The sequence below is a fragment of the Trichogramma pretiosum genome, unplaced genomic scaffold, assembly GCF_000599845.2.
Source record: "Trichogramma pretiosum strain Unisexual culture from Peru unplaced genomic scaffold, Tpre_2.0 scaffold23, whole genome shotgun sequence".
NCBI classification, from domain to species: Eukaryota; Metazoa; Arthropoda; class Insecta; order Hymenoptera; family Trichogrammatidae; genus Trichogramma; species Trichogramma pretiosum.
In genome coordinates, this window is record NW_019641629.1 from 956338 (window position 1) to 974398 (window position 18061).

The 18061-nt window shown below is 46.0% G+C and overlaps 1 protein-coding gene across 6 annotated transcripts in view; it reads right to left on the bottom strand.

Annotated features, from left to right (window-relative positions):
• The window catches only part of LOC106654838 (dentin sialophosphoprotein-like), a 71057-nt gene that overhangs the window by 23018 nt on the left and 29978 nt on the right, over positions 1-18061 (bottom strand). For 5 of the 6 annotated variants that reach the window (XM_014374906.2, XM_023459156.1, XM_014374908.2 and 2 more), the window contains 2 exons: positions 16997-17056; positions 16599-16734 (listed from right to left, as the gene is read on the bottom strand). In XM_014374906.2, the coding sequence (XP_014230392.1) occupies positions 16599-16734; positions 16997-17056 (196 nt within the window). Of the gene's footprint in view, positions 1-3092; positions 3738-16598; positions 16735-16996; positions 17057-18061 lie in introns of those variants that run through there. The other variant, XM_023459158.1, reaches the window with a different exon arrangement.

Here is an 18061-nt window from a genome sequence, read left to right on the forward strand (position 1 = left end):
CGACGACGACGAGGGGGAGCGCGGGGAGTCGAGGAGACGACGCTGCTGCTGCTGCTGCTGCTTCGACTTAGGCCTATAACAGAGAGCTACAGCTGTGCTCCGCTGCTGTTGCTGCTGCTATATATATAATACCGTGGTGCTGCACGAGAGAGCGACGGGCACACAACACACATGTGTGTTTTACACTGCAGCGCTGCTCACGCTATACTAAAGCGACTAGCTGCTATTCGCATTGCCAACAGCAGCAGTCAGGCAGGCGGGCAGGCAGGCAGGCAGTCAGGCAAGGCAGGCACAAAACTCGGAGCAGCAGCGGCAGCGGCAGCGTCAACGAGCGAGCGAGCGAGCGCGGCGGCCCTTATATATACTATATACTATAGCGGATTCGCTTTCTCTCTCTCTCTCTCTCTCTCCTTCTCTCCATTCCGGCTCTCTCTCTCTCTCTCCCTGCCTAGGCACTGCGGAGAACTAGCTTGTGTATATAGGTATATTATTCCATACTTCGGGACGACTATATACAGTCTCTCTCTCGTGCGACTCCTCGTCGCTCTTTCTCTCTCTCTCTCTCTCTCTTTCACCTCTCCCAACGCGATATCCCTTGACTGTATATACGTACGTACTGTATATAGTACTTTAACTCGTGTGCGCGAGAGGCTCTACTAACTCGTGCGACTCTGCAACCGTTGCACATCTACATTCTGTATTATATATATACTTGTACCACAGCGTCACACACACACACACACAAACACGCGTGCGTGCGTATGTACACATACGCGGAATGTGCAACGCAGTATACGTGCACGCGTGTGTTCACGAACGCGCGAGGACTCGGAACAGGAGAAGAGGAGCCAAGGAGCATAGAGAGACAGAGAGAGCTTAAACGCGCGCGCGAAGGAAGTTCATCGCGTGCGTGTACAGTACAGTATGTGTCTAGAAGTGCAGCGAAGGAGAAAAGAGCGGGAGGCTCGTCGTCGTCGTATACTGCTGCAACGGCTGCGTAATGCGTGCACACACACACACACGCGCGATAATAATATCGTATGTATATTATGCACCGAGGATGGTCGGGGACGACGAGTCGAGTCGAGCAGCGGCGGCGCATCTTGTCTGTGCAATGTGCATATTATAATGCACACGCAGCAGCGAAGTACGCTGCTCGCGCCAAGTGCGTTCGCGTGCGGCAACGTTATATATATGTACGAAATAGCCCTGAACTTTCTGCACATATGCACGTTGTAATATAGATAGACACCTGCCAGCCCCGCGTCAGATGTACGTCGATCGCCGCCGCCAATATAAAACCCCTGCGCGTGTAGTGCTGCAGCTGGTGTGCACTAATACTTTCTTATCTTTCGAGCAATACGCCAATTCCTTCGTTCTTTGTGCTTTTCTACGTCTTTCTAGCTTAACTTCTTACACACAGCCGGCCCCGTGCTTCGTCCTTTCCTCAAACTTCCTATATAACCAACTTCCACTTATTCTGCTTCTTACTTCTTCTTCTTCTTCTTCTTCTTCTTCTTCTAGGCAACAACGGCGTATACTCTATAATACACGTATACTACTGTTACTGCACGCGCGCGGCCCATGGCCCTGTGCCACCTCTTCCACTCGCTGCTATCCTCCTTCGCTCGCTCCTTCTCATTGTTTTATTCCTCGTTTTGCGGAGCGCTTACAACGGCACGCGCGCGCGCGCTATCTTCTCTCTTATATACCTGTATACAGCGGTATTATACCGTGTATATATATATACCCATCCTCGCGAGTTCAAACATCGCGGAACGTAATCGCGGCGATAAAGCCCGTTGTTGTGTGTGTGTGTGTGTGTGTGTGTGTGTGTTTTGTTTCTCGAACGAGGTGTTACTTTATAATACAACACGTACAAATTTTCATAATGTTAATTTACAAAAGAGATCGATTTGCGCTGCGGCTGCTGTTGGGTATATCGATCGCTAAAATCAAAAGGAAGCGAAAACAATGACAGCTCCCGAGCGCGTACGTGTTTATTTCGCATTTATATATACGTGCATGGGCGAACTTGAGAGCTTACGTAATTGTAGTTGACGATGATGCTTGTATATATATATGCGACACGTACTACACCTATTCCGTTCGTATATGCGCGCGTGTGCGGACTCTCCGCTGCCTCGGAGTTCTTTTTCCGGCCGATGGATGGACGGGTCGTGCCTCTATACCTTGCAATACACGTATACTTGTATCGCGTGTGATTCTGTGTATGTGTGTGCACGCGCGCCCCGAGCATACATGTATATATATGCATGTATATATATCGGAAGGAGCTCTATACACCTACCGTTGTCAGGAGAGTGAATTAATAATAGCGAGCGCGAGGCGCATGCACACAGGCGAAGCAGCCGCGGCCAAAGAGCGAACCCGAGTACTGTGTGAAACTACTCGGCTCTCTCTCTCTCTCTATACGTGCAGTGTGCTTACCTGCGCCTCTGCGCGCAGCTTTGCTATTTCCCTGTTGTGTGTATCACACGCCGTATATATGACCGATTCTCCGCGAAATATATATATCGAATGGGTCCGAGAGAGAAAAAAAATTCGTTCTTTTGCATCTGCCGCTGGACTGTCGTGAAAAACTTATGTCGTGTCTCGTGTGTCAGCGCGCGTTGTCGTCGAATTTTACATTCGAGAACTTCTAGGACCGTCCATGGCTCTTTTTTTCGAAACTGCATTGTTATTTACTAATATTATGTTGAAACGCACGACGTCCAGAACAACGAGTTTTTCACATTATTCTATTTTGCAGAGATTCAGCCATATGCAATGTATACCTGACTTGCACTGCTCTCGACGACTACACCCTACACACACACACACACGCGCGCACAATATATCCAGGTGCAGCAGCAGTAGTATGGGGCAGATTGTCGCGTCAATTCGCCCAAGCATATATAATATATAATATAATGGTTGGGGTACATTTTTTATAATGTTTTTTTTTTTTTTTTTTTGATAATCCATTTTCTTTAAATCCAAATTTTATAATCTTATAACTTTACCAATATTTTCATTTAGCAAATCAGAATGCGGTAATGATTGTAATTGAATAAGATTATTAAAGTTACCCGAAGGGACATCTTTAAGCTTAGTACGTAATACTTGTGCCGGCGGTGCTTCGGGATGAACTTCGGCTTTTCTTTTAATGCCGGACAGAACCTTCATTTCTTCGGCTGCGTCAACATCAGGAATACACGTGTGGTCGCTCGTTGCACCTTTCACCAATTGTAAATTCTCTGGACCACCGATGGTCACAGCTCGGGCAAGACAATGGGAACGATTTTTACAATGCCAGTACGCTCGTTTTCCTATAGTTCCGCAGTTTTTAGCATACAGAAAACCTTCTAAGGATATATGATATTTGGGACTTGGGGATTCTATCAACTTGACCATGTTATTTATTGAAAACGTTACGTTGATGGACCCAACCTCGATTGCTTCGGCTGCTTCAACATCAGGAATACACATGTGGTCACTCACTGCACCTTTCACCAATTGTAAATTCTCTGGACCCCCGATGGTCACAGCTTTGGCATTACACTGGGAATACTTTTTACAAAGCCAGTACGCTCGTTTTCCTATAGTTCCGCAGTTTTTAGAATACAGAAAACCTTCTAAGGATATATGATAAGTGGAACTTGGGGATTCTATCAACTTGACCATGTTATTTATCAAAAACGTTACTTTGTTGCCTGTCGAATACGTTATGATGTATTAGTTATTAAATTCTGTTCACAAATCTGATCGGATCAGCTCTGCTGTGTATACATTATGTTGACAAATAAGTCGGTGAGCTTGGTGTATACATACGTTGTATACGTGTAAATTTATATTTATAAATTAATTTTATGATGAAAAAATGGATTATCAAAATTTTGAATTTATAAGAAAAAGAATTATAAAAAATGTCCCCCCCCNCCCCCCCCCCCCCCATTAATATAATATATGTATCGATGCAGAAGCAGCAGCGACGACGCACAGCTTTATTCCTCGTATCGTATCGTATACATATATATATGCACGTAACACGTTTTCCAAGGAAAATTATTGTTTTTAACGCGCGCGCTTGCGAGCAATGTCTTTGTATAGATATTATATGAGCTGCCTAGGAAAAAGTAAAAGTCGCGCGCAAGCGAGGCACATTGCCTTTTGAGCCTCGCGCGCGACTGACTACTCGCGAACTCGTGTGTCTGTCGACCTCGATTAAGAAATAAAGCCAAGTAATATCGCTGCCGTTGCTGTTGCCGCTGCTGCTGCTGCTGCTCATGCTGCTGCCTTATTGTCTCGTACTCTTCCGGAGCTCGACGTTGAAGCAACCTCGTAGTGCAAATATAATAAACACATACGTATCTACCACGTATCATCACACACACACGTATACAAATACTGGCCATATGTTTGAGACTCGGGCGGAAAGATATAAAAAGTATAAGACTACACGAAATAATCGAGAAATAAGAAGGATTATATGTACAAGCTTTAATACGGACGGGTATTACATGTATTGTCGAAAAACAAGGCTGAATATCGATTCACCGGTTCGAGCGGAACTGAAGCCGCCGTAGCCGCTACTCATATGAGTATAAGTAATACACACACACGCACACACACGATCGCATCGCGCGCAAGTTCCTGCAGGTGGACGACGACGAGGTCTACCTATATACCGATGCATGGATGGATGGATTGTTGTTGCTGCTGCACACACGAGCGATCGTTGGTTTAGCATATGTGCCGCGTAGTGACAGCAGCGGTCGTTTACTCGCGATATAGTCGTTCTCTTGTGCTATATACGTAGAGAGGGCTGGGCTGCTGCCGACCGATCGACCCTCACCGCAGGCTCGAACCATCTTTATTATAATACGCAGCGAGTCACTCGACAGATGGGCCCGAGGAAGAACAACAACGACGACGACGCGATTGTCAACGTGGGCGACGTGACTCTTTGACGATCTCCTCTCGCTCTCTCGATGCGTCCTGTACGCTGCGTGTGCTTGGTCAACTGCGTATATATATATTGCGGGGATTCCGCAAAGCTTTCGGAGCGCAGCGTCGTGTCGGGCACGGCGTATATGAGTTTTGCTCTCGCACACTCTATATACGGGCGATCGGATCGCCGCCGACGCGTCGGTGTATATATATATATACGGAATTTCGGCACATCATGGGAGAGCGAGATGCATGCGAACTGCGAGAGGAGGATGCGGGGAAAGAGTAGTATAGTAACAGGGAATTCATCGAATGCGCTCGTTCTCTCTCTCATCTGCGGAACTAGTGTCGGCGGCCTCTCTATATAAATGCAGGAGAGGACTTGCGAATCGGACGCGCGGCGATGTTTTCGGCGCGTCCGCCCGAAATGCCTACACAGGCGCGCGTGTATAGGGAATCATCCCGAATTTCATCGGAAAGAATTTGCTTTCGTTTTCGTGAGAAAGAGAGGAGTAGGTATAAATATATATATATATATATATATAGCGAGACAGAGCGAAAGTTTCGCTCGACCGCCTATTAAGTGCTGTCTGGTGCGCGGCTCGGCGGCGACGGTGGTGGTGCTAAACTGCGCGCGAGCGGACGTTGTATTATATAGCATCGAGCACACATATACGAACGAGATAATCTAGGCAGAAAGTTGGCAAAAGGTGTGTGTGTGTGTGCGGCAGTCACATACAAAATAATCTAACGACTCCGACTCTGCTGTGTATAACAAATCCTCTAACGAACGAACGAACGAACGAACGAGCGAGCGAGAGTCAAGTGCCGCGCAAAACTGCGCGTCAAATGTATATAAAGAGCACAGAGGCAGGCAGCAATTTCATAACAATTCGTCGAGTACTTTGTATTATAAGGGAAATAAATCGATCGGCGTGAGCCGTGTCTGCCGCTGCTGCTGCACATTCATATGCGCACACGTATTTATAAGGAACGCGAGCGAACGAGCGCGTCCAAAAGTCTTTAGCTTTTATATACGTATATAACAGCGACAACGGGCACGAATTTGCCGCGCTTATAAATCACTCGTTTTTCTTTTCTGACTCGTTTCGTAGTATATGTATTCGTTCCCTCTCCCTGCAGCAGCAGCAGCAGCAGCTTTGCTGGCTGGCGTGCAGTCGTACCTTGCCTCGCGTATCGCACACACACACACTCGATATAATATACGCATACAGGTTCGTATAGGTATACGTATATTCGCGAGTTTGCACTCCGCAACGAGCGATCCCCACTACCAACGCACCGACACACGGGCAGAACTGTACGTACGTATAAGCTGGATGGATATGTATGTAATACGCGCGATGCGTGCACGAGAGAGAGTGCATCGTTGTTAATACGGAGTGCACGTATACATATATAATTCGAGAGAGGCTCGCGTGCCGAGATCTCCTCTTCTTCTTCTTCTTCTTCTTCTTCTTCTTCTTCTTCTAACCGAGTGCGACTCTCTTTCTCTGCGCACTGCAGCGCACGCGAAGTCTCGAGAGGCATCTAATCGTTTAAATACGCGCGTCCGATATTACAATTAGCGGACGCGAGCGCGCGATGATCCGTGCAGCAGCAGCAACAGAGATCGGGGTACTCGTGGGTTTTTACGGCGCGCGATCGTGTTTCGCGATTTTCGGCTCCTTCGAATGCCAAAACGAGTACATAAAAAACGATCGTTATTGGCGATATAGTCGTGTCGAGCGGCGTCGATTCGATCCGCTGTCCCGCTGTCTCTCGATCCGCGCGTTACCGCATCGATTCGTGTTTATAATAATATATATATATAGGTAGTATAATACGGTGTATAAAGCTGCGCGAGCCAAGCGACAGATGGCGTTATCAGCCGCTTGACACACGGTGCTAGCTCGGTATAGGCAGGCAGCGATCCTCTACCCCCCTCGTTTGTAAAAAGCGCTCCTTATACACTCCGTTTCGTATTATATATTTTGTATATACACGCGTATTACATGACTCACGCCGACGCCGACTACGACGCGCGACAACAGCTAGCTACCCGAGTGCAGCAGCTCCTCCTCTCTTATCGGACGTCGTCGCGCGGAGTAGCACGGAGTATTATTGGTCCGTATCATCGCGCGTAGCGCTATAAGCTACGCGATAAGCAGGCACACACGCATATACACGTATGTGACACATCAAAGGACGACGATCGTCGCAGTCGTCGTCGGTCGGTCGGCGGCGCAGAAAAGATTAAACGGCGCAGTAATTATATATGCGATTGTTTTCGAGTTGATGTGTGTGCGCGCACACACGGCGATGATCCGGCAGCGTCGCATGCATTATATGTCGCTCTCTCTCTCTCTGTGTTCGCAAGTTGCGTCGCGCGCGCGCGAGCGAGCCTTATATCGAGACACTGCACTCTGTGCACCGAGTCCGACCGAGAGTGCATAAAAAGAGTCTCTGAGCTGGGTGTGTGTGTGTGTGTGTGTGTGGATCGGCATGGCGTCAGTACTAAATTAATCTTCGTCTATATTTACTCTCCAGCGCATTCTTGTCTTTCTCTCTGTCAATCTTTCTACGCGCCCAAGACTCTCTCTCGTATATACGTTTCGTTCGTATATTCGCTCTTTTAAAGCTCGTTGGTCGTCGTCGTCGTCGTCGTTTGCGAACGTATATAATATACACGCAAACGGAGCAGCTACTCCTCGGCGACTCTCGACTGCACTGCACGCCCCAAGAGTAGTGCCGTGGTGCGTTGCGCGTATCATTATTACCGCGGAGCGCAGTAGTGGTGCAGTTTCCTGCCCAGAGCGCGTACGTTATATATTTACACGCTTATATTATACGTGAGCTGCGCGTAGCGGAGTAGATACATAATACACGCGTCGTCGACGTCGACGTCGCCGTCGTTATCGCACGTATCGTTGCGCGACTATAACTCCGCGCGACTCGATTACATAAATCTGCAAGCGGAATTAGCATTCGATTTGGCCATCGTGTATCACTACTACTACTACTACTGTACACAAGGCGATCGGCACTGACCTCTCGCCACGGCTCAGCCGAGCTCCGGCGCATAAAGCAGCAGAAGTGACTCGAGCTCTCGCTCGCGCTCTCTCTATCGCGAGGAAGCGATGTTTTAAGGATAATATCGCCGATCGTCGAGAGTCGAGTCGAGTATATCTCTAAGCTTTTATAATGTTACCACTTGGCTTTATATAGAGCTCGCGCAACAATAAAATCGTGGGTCTCGCTGTGTTGCTCGAGAGAGAGAGAGAGAGCAATAACAATCGCGCGATTCGCTCGCGGAGTAGCTGCTGCCCCGCGCCGAGTTATATATATATATAATATACACAAGCGCGAGCAGCGCGAGGCGCAAAAAATGGAAAATCCTTTCACTGTCTCGGCGGCGGTGGCGGCGGCGCAGAGGGAAACGTCGTGTGCGCGGTGTTAAGGCTGCCTCGCAGGCTAAGTCTCTCTCTCTCTCTGTATGTGCGCTGTATACGCTGCCTTGCACACGATGTATATATACGTTTCGCTGTTGCTGTTGCTGCTGCTGAAATCTAGGACAAGCGAGCAGCACACGGCGTGTTCTCGCTTTCTCTTCTCCAGCGCACCGAGCAGAGGTGGTGGCGGCGGCGGTGGCGGTGGCAGCGCCAGCTCGATGCCATAGGCTCGCGCGATCTGACTTCTTCGCTCTCTCGAGCGGAGCGGCATGAAAAAGCATTATTATATATATATAAATGATATACAAGCACCACGGCAATTTACGAAATTCGTACAGCAATAAGCTAGCGATCTAGTGGCAAAGCGCGAAAAATCCGATAAGCGGGTCCCCGGCGGCGGCGGCCCTGCGGGGCTAGTGTCGCGCTACTAACTACGCTTATCCGATCGACGAGCGATCGCGACTGGTGCAATTTCGCGAGCCCTGACTGCTGCATGCATAGACACCCTTTCGCGGTCCTGCATCGCACGTACACTTGTGCAGGACTCGGTTGAAACTATATAATCGACGCGACTCGCCGATTGAATTCGCTCAACGGCGCGAACTTTCGCTCCGACTCGCGCGCGTGCCTCTGTTACGTATAATAGGCGCGCACTCGCAAACGTACCGATCCATTCGAGCATTGTCATCCCATATAACGATGTATACATTATTATAATACTCACGGGGCGACGTATCGAGTTTCCGATATACTTTATACTGCTCGCGTTATATGGTACATATAAGCTACTTCTCACGCGAGGCAGCACATCTATTTGTCAGTGCGCAACGACGTATGTCGACTACATATATACGTTTGGCCGTATATTTTATTATGCACGAAGGAGAAGAGTCGCCGCCGCCGATCGCCGCGCTTATCTCGTGCTACCCATCTCTCGCGACTCGGACTACTTGAACGATTTCCAACTTCTGTACGTGTGTTCTCGGTTTCTCGTATACCGATGACGATCGCGATCGAACCGCGTGTGTGTACCTAATCGCTCGTAAAAAGGATTGCGATCGGCCTTCCTCTCTCTCTCGCTCAGCTTCTGTATTAAAGCTCCGCAACGTAAATAACTGCGCATTTATATATATAAATACGAAGGACGAATTCATCTTGCTCGCGTGTTATATACAAAATCCTGAAAACGAGTCGAGCAATTTTTTTTCTTTCCTCCTTCCTTTCTTCTTCTTCTTCTTCTTTCCGGCCCTGCTGCTCTGCTCTCCATATAAGAGCGAGACCGCACCGCGTTTCTGCGTACGAGTTTCGCTAGGCAGGCAGGCAGGCAATTGCGATGACTTTTTTTAACGGTAATAAACTCGCGCACACACAGAGAGAAAGAAATGTGTGTGTGTATGTACACAAACGTACATACCTACGGCATAATACGATTGACGTAAGCTCGTGGCATAGTTGTTGTACCGTTACTTACACACGTATATATACGAATACCTACGCGCTATATAATACTACAACGCGCCGAGTAGTAGTAGCAGAGCTCCGAGCTGAGCCGCTGAGCTTCGAGAGCCTAGGCTGAAAACGATCGGCTGCGCGGCTATATCGTATCTACGTATTATAATGCGCGCCGATCGCCTATTATGGTTTGCCTTTTATATATATATGTATGATGTACCGCGCCTCGGACTGTGTGCTGCGTTGTATACATAATAATCGAGGCTACTGCAGATTTACTTCGCGATCCCAGTGTCAAATGGCCGATGCAAATAATATAACGACGGCGCAGGGGCTTTTGTTTTTGTTTCCGATGTGTGTGTGTGTCGGTTTTTTTCTCTCTCTCTCTCGTCAAATGCCAACGACTCGACGAATATGTATAGCGCGGCGCCAGGCCAGCCACACGACTGCCGCTGCTAACCCAGTTATCTTTATTAGATTAGCGGTCGATGTATGTATAAAAAAAAAAAAGAGAGAGAAAAAAAAAATCGCTCCGATTTTCAACTATAACACACACACACGCGCGCGCGCGCAGAGGTACAGGTATTATAATTTCGCACGCAGCGGCATAGCGAAATCGAAGGTCGCGCGTGTTCATCGCGCATATATATATCCGAATGTTTGTCTGCACGCGCGAAGTTCAACTTCCGCGCGGGCGGGCGGACGGGCGCAAGCTTTTGCATATAGGTACGCAGTACGTGTGCACACAGCACGTGCGCAGTTAATTAATTGTTCTAGCTCTCTCACTCACTCTCGGTCGAGTTTCGCTAAAATAAAAAAGAGAAAAGAGAGAGAGAGAAAAGAGAGCTGAAAAAAGAGCCGTTATTAAAAGTATCGCGTTCATTGTTGCAAACATTCAATGTTTTTATCCTTCTGTGCTGCTGCTGCTGCTGGCCGCGCGCATATGACAGAGAGGCACGCGCGTCGGGTATACCAACTCGCCTCGCGCGGCCCATTGTTACAATATGCGTCGTCGTCGTCGTTCTCTCTAAGCCCGAGCCGAGATTACATTGTTATTATAAACGACCCGCGGATGACCGATCGATCCTCTCGCGCACTTGAGATACGTACGCGTAATAATCATAATAATGAAGACGTCGACGTCGACAACGCGCCAGTGCGTCTCCTCCAAAAGCTTTAAAGAAAAAAAAAAACAGGCAACACGACGACGACGCACTTACATATACGTATATATGTACGCGCGGCTCTATATAACACTGGCCGCGTATACGACGGCCTTGACAAAAGAGCGAGAGAGAGAGAGAATTACGCGCGTTGATAAGCGTGTGCCGCGCGCAGCACCCCCGCCTCTTGCCGCTTCAACGTCGTCGTATATATATTTATATATACGTGCACACAGAGCTCTAAGCCTCTCTCTCTCTCTCTCTCTCTCTCTCTCTCGCGAGTTTCTCGCATTTTTCTAATTAGCCTTCTAGCCAAGCGGCTAATCGCTAGATTTGTGATCGCGTCAACTTATTCATTGTGTCCCATTTTTTTTCTCTTCGTATTGTACACACACACAACTACAACGCGTGAATAGATAAGCGAGAGACTCGACGACGGAGCTTTGTTGAACGAGTCGCGAACATCTTCTGGGGCTATTGCGATACACTAATCGCCGTACAGTACGGTATCGAATTTGATCCGCGCGCGGATCGTTATCGCGAAAGCGCACTCGTATAAACATGCCCTTCATCATCATCATCATCATCGTGATCGTGTCTGTATACAGTACATACGCATGCGATCTAAATATATGTGCCTGTATGTAAGACGTGTTGTTTGTTGCAAGGACGAATGTCGATTTCGAATGAAGCAAGGAGGGAAAAAAAATTGCGCAGTTCTTCTCGGGCAGCTCGGAGCAGCAGCAGCAGCAGCAGCTCTGTGGCGACTTTTTGCTGCTGCTGCTGTGTCTGTGTCTTTGTGTGTGTGTGTGTATTAGCGGAGGCAATAACGAGGTGACACCAACACTCCGCTTTCGCAAACATGCATATATAGCGACCACCAACACATACACACTTACACGCTACATAACACGTATATAAGAGTAAGAGAGAGACGCGCACGCAAGCTTGGCTATTATTAGAGACTCACTCGATAGCGTCGGTATACATGTTATATATAATGGCGTAAAGTATATAGCGCCACGTTGTTGCTCTTTTGCTGCCTCTCGGCTCCAGAAAATTTTCAATCGCCGGGTTCCTCTCGTTTAACCGTACATAACGTATAAGCATTTTTGTCTTCAAAGACAACATCGCGCGCTCGCGCACATCCGGGCTAACACCCATTATAATAATACACGCACGAGAGCCGAGATAAGGCAAAATCAACGGCGATGCCCAGGCGAGAAATCGGCTATCGGCGGAGTAGCCGCGACCACCTGGGAATATTTATAATTATATATGTACGCGGGCGATTGAAGTTGAAAAAAGGAGGGGGTGGTAGCTTCTATCGGATACATACATATATAACGCACGAGTCATAGTTCTTCCGCTCGCAACGCTCCGCGCGCGCGCGCGCGATTATCGAGAAAGTCGTAATAAGGCCATTTAAAAACACGACCGAAACGAGCTCGTCCCCAAAAAAGCAAAGCAAAAAAAAGCAAAAAAAAAAAGGCGGCCATTACGCAACGTTTACGCTGCTGCTCTGCCACTGCCGATCGTTGCCGAACTCGACGACTACCACCACTACTACTACTGCTACTTCGTCACAGCACCAGGCTCTTACACATATATATTATATAGCATGTATAATGTAGTAGTAGTTATAATAGTGTGTCGCCTCTGCGGCACACAGTGTATATAAGCGTGCGCGCGCGCGGTACTTTAAATCAGCTATAGATAAATAACTCGACGCGCTCGGACGACGACGACAGACACAGTGTATAAGTATGAAGTATAATATCGTTGATACGTGTATTTACGTATACAACACACTACAACGATTGTGGAATCGGAGGCCTTTTTTTTTTTGCTTTTTAAAAATTTGACCTCATTCGCGGGCTCGAATCCGCGCGCGCGCGCTCCAAAAAACTATACATGTATTCGCTATTTATCGCTACATTTTTCTGTCATTGTTTTTTTCGCGCGCGCGCGAGTCGATTTGAAAGCTGGTTTGGTCGAAGAGGTGGTGCGCCACTGTGTACTCCTATCGGGACAGCAAGTGCATCGCGAGCGACTAGGTTGCGGGGCTCTCTCTCTCTCTCTCTCTCTCTCTGATAATGTTGAAAGAAGCAGCGGCACTACCACTGCGAATTGTGACACATTTCAATTTGCCTCGATACGTATCATATATCTATATGGAGATTGGAGCACACCGCTCGTGTATACGCGAGAGAGAGAGAGAGATATATAGAGCCGTGCTCGCTCGCGAGACAGATAGATAGAGCTGAGAGAGAGAGAGAAAAAAACGTACAACAGGATTATCGCAAAATAGGCTCACCGGTTCGATTCCGTCACGGTGGCGTCTCTCTCTCGCTCGCTTACAAATATACACGCGGATTACGGACGCGGCGCGTCGTCGTCTCTTCGTACATATATATATCCAACGCACACACATCTCTTTACCATGTGAAATATATATATGTGTGTGTGTGCGTCGGCCGACGACGACGACTACGACGATGTGTGTGCATGTACGTACTCCTATATAGGATGCAGCGCATACACAAAGGCATACAGCAGCAGCAGTATATATCAATGGGAGGAAAAAGAGAGAAGAGGGGGAGGCAATCGAGCGTCTGCTGCGTTGCGCCTCGCTATTACTATGCTCTCCGTGTATATGTGTAGTACATGCTATGCTGCTGCTGCTCTGACTTTTGCTTGGGATTGGATGACGTCGTGTATGTGTCTATGTCTGTGTGTAGCCCCGGCTGCTGTGGCATGGCAGTCGCGGAGGAATATACACACGGCGCATTTATATACCTATATACATAATCCGCGTTGCCATAGCAACCTGCGATACACTGTCTATCTTGCTCTTTGGCGCGCGCATGCCTGCCCTGGCCCGCGTGCAGCAGCAGCAAACGCCAATTCTCGGCTCTCTTTTTCTCTCTCTATATATCTGCCTCTATCTCTCTCTAACTCGCGGGCGACGCAACGCGTTCTTTTCTTTGCGCCACGAGGACGACTATATACCACTACTACTAGTACGATGCACACACAGCCAAAGCCGCAAACAACACAACGACGTTGCTGCTGCTGCTGCTCGCTCATTTTTCTAACGGTTCGGCCTTTTCTTCTGCTTGTACACCTCGAATCATTTTCAATTAATTTAATAACGATGTTATACCTGCTACTTTTACGCTGTTATTAATTGACCTTCTGTTGTATATACCGTGTTGCAAACCGAACCGGTTTTCGCTATATACGTATACGCGAGCGAAATAACGCGATACGATGAACCTCTTTTTCGACTTGCACAATGAGCCGCGTTTGTTGAATTCTCCGTGTCTCCCCAATTGAGTCGACAAAAAGAATCTCACGTTGCACTCGTCGTAGTTATACGAATGTCGAGAGTCCAGGACGACGATATTCAAAGATTCACCCCATGATGCGCGCGAGTGCAAGATTATACTCGTATGAGAGAGAGTGAGTGAGGAAAAAAAATTATTCAACCTCAATGCAGGAACACATGCACTCTCTCGCGCGCGCGCGAAAGAGAAATGATAAAAAAAAAAGCTCGAAATCCTTCGTGCTGTCTCTCTACTACTACTACTACTACTACGTACAGTCGTGAAGCGCAGCGTGGACGTGGAAAAAGTTCACTCGCGAAAAAAAAAAGAAGAGAGAAAAGAGAAAGATGAGAGCTGTAGAGATTCTTTTTGAAGCGAAATATGACATCCAGAGAGAAGTTAAGGAACGAAGATGAAGATGAGAAACGCTACTACTACCTACTCTACGCGCGATTGTAGTCTCTATCTCTCGGTATAAGCAGCGAAAACTGAAAAAAAAGGAGGAGAAAAAGAGCGGAGGAAAAAAATACCCGTGTAAACGCGCGCGTCTATATAAAACAGGACGACGAGCTCTGCTGCAACACACCATGCAAGCAGCAGCAGAAACGCAGCGCGCTATATACGACTCTGCTCTCTCTAGGGTTAAAAGGGGACCGAAAAAAAAAAACAAAGACAATAAAAGTCGCGCGTATATATATCTACGTATACAAGGCGCCGCTCCGACTCGCTATTCGGCAGCAGCAGCAGCACACACAGCTCTCGCAGCTGGAATAATTAGGAAGTTAGTAGAAAAGGATATTTAGGGGTGGTGCCAAGGAACTAAGACTGCGCGATGTAGACGATAAAAAAAAGAAAGAAAGAAAGAAAGAAAGAAAGAATGAAAAAAAAGAAAACGAAGCGTAGTACACAAGACAAAGAGGAGTTTTCGTCTGGCGTGACGGCTCGGGGATACTTTCACTCGAGCACCAATTAAAATACGAATTTTCTTACTCGGTAATGAAGTTTTAATGAACGAGCAGCTCGCGAGCTTCGGAAAAAAAGGACTTTTTGGGAAAATTTATTTGCCCAAATGCACGCGATGTGTACGAAGAGAGCCTCCAAGATTCATATCTATATTATCCGATTGAAAAAACTTCGATAACGTTGGCGAAAAGTAGGCAGAGAGATCGATCGATTGGCATGCAAGGGGGAGTGATGAAATCGAAGCCAGCGGTTATATTAGCTTCAAAAACGTATTCAGATCGCGACGTAATAACCGATTGTTCGAGGCACGCGGGTCATGAAAATTCAATTCTCGTAACGCGTTACAAGAATTACGAATGTCGAATAATAGCTGCGCGAGTGGTGTAATAGAGGCTTTTCGAGACAAATTTTTATATTTTGCATCGCTATACTGAATCGCGTAGTAAGTATAAGTATATAGTCCGAACCCGCAGTGTATACACGTGTGCGCTAGTCTCGACCGTATTAGAGACGAAATATGGGTCACGCGAGGGTGTGTGTCAAGGTATTGCCACCTTGAGAGTCGAATTCTACGCCAAGAGCACTCCTAGGATTCTTCTTTTTTTTTTTTTTATTCTTCGTCGTCTTCTTTTTTTTTCTCGTTCGATCGTATAGGAAAACACACTGTGTAGCCGTGTGTACGACGTTATATTTCTATCGAGTCATGAGATTAAATAGTATCGAGCGATTATTGTCGGGCAAGAGAGTCGGCATCGGCCGCTGAATTATGAGAAAACTAGGCACAGTGGTGCTGCGCTGCGGTGCTGTGTGCCGAGAAGTCCACGATACAGAGAGAGAGAAAGAGAGGCGCAAACGCCGCGCGCCGCTGCTATATACCATCTATTTTTAAAGGCGGGTGAGAGAAAGAGAGCATTTCTACGAGTCCAGAGGAGCTCGTATAAAAAAGCTTCGGTACGAAAGAGCGCGCGCGGGTGAGAAAATATCTTCTTCTTCTACAAGAGAGCAGAACAAAGGAGGAAGCACTGAGAATAAACATCCTCAGACTCATTCTGGATTTATGTACATATAAATATATAGATGTATATACGCGTATTGTGCGGATAAAAAAAATCGCGGTAGTATATAAGCGCCGCATAAGTCCATGACTTAGGCTTTTAACTAGCCAGAAAACCGAAGAGTAATGCATTTTTCGTTGCCGCTGTACGGAAATCTCACGGTACGGTAATAATATTTAACATGTTCTTTTTGTAATTGAATGAACAAAAAGAAGAAATAATGAGACTCACGAGGTAGATGAATGTTGTCAACAGGTTGAGGTGACGTTGGGCATTGGTTGAGAAACTCCAGAATTTTGTTTTTGGACTCGTCTGCGTTTAAGTTGGGCAGCTTATTTACGTGTAAAGCAGGCAACTTATTTGGTTCCTAAAAAATGGAAATTCAATTATCTAGTATGTGATTAATAAGTGATTGTTCAAGCATAATGTGGCCATTTTTAAAGGGTGATTTTTATTTCAAGGAATAATTTATACACGTAGTTTCAAAATTATACCAAAATATCGTAACGAACCAAGTGAAGTTACGTTTCGATGAATTTTGGTATTTGAAAAATCTTTTTTGATAAATCGATTGATATTTTTCGACTCTTTCTCAAAATAAATAAAGTGTATAGTAATAAAATACTTACATGGTTGATTTGTTCGTGGCTAATTGGATTTTCTTGTTTCACTGGCATTTGATACCGGGACTGTAGTTAAAAAACAATGTAAAAATTAATTATAGCCGGTTACATTTAAATTAACAAAACTCAAGCAAAGCTATTTGAGTTTAACCCATTAACGCGCAAAAGTGCAATTTTGTGCATGAATTTTCCGTTGTAAAAAAATTATAGATAAAGTTAAAATATTTTCTTGAAAATCCATACCCAGGGGTTTTTGGGTATGTTCTTTCAGTATGCGGTGTTATTTTTGCGATAAATAAACATTATCATCGTTTATTTTGCCATTAAAAACAAAAAACGTGATTTTTTGACTCAAAATTTTTTTTCAAAGTCGATTTTCTACCTTGCCTTGCCTTCGGAGGGTTCCCATAACACCAGAAATCGTGCACTTTTTCTCTGAACCTTCAAAAAATGCGCTGCCGCGATTTTTATCTTGCCCCTATATTTCTAAAATGGCGAATTTATACCGAGCAGCGGTATAAAAATCCACTCATTTTTTACTCAGAACCTATTTTACATGCGCTAAATATGAACTCAAAAGTACAATTTGGAGTGTAAAAACTTATTTGAAATCGTTTAGAGAATACGTGTGAATTTTTTCAGAATTTTTCAGACCACTTTGAAAATTTTGCAAAATACGACCATTTCCCGGACTGTCGACAAAATCCAAAATGTTCCAAAAAAAATCTGAAAATTTTTGAAAAAATTATTAAAAAAATTCTAAAAAAAATTCACATGTATTCTCTGAACAAATTTGAACACTTTCCATTGTATGACTTTCTTTTATAAAGTCAATAATTTACAAATAAAAAATAAGGCAATTTTCATATCGCTGCTCGGTATAAATTCGCCATTTTAGAAATTGTAGGGGCTAGATAAAAATCGCGGCAGCGCATTTTTTGAAGGTTCAGAGAAAAAGTGCACGATTTCTGGTGTTATGGGAACCCTCCGAAGGCAAGGCAAGGTAGAAAATCGACTTTGAAAAAAAATTTTGAGTCAAAAAATCACGTTTTTTGTTTTTAATGGCAAAAT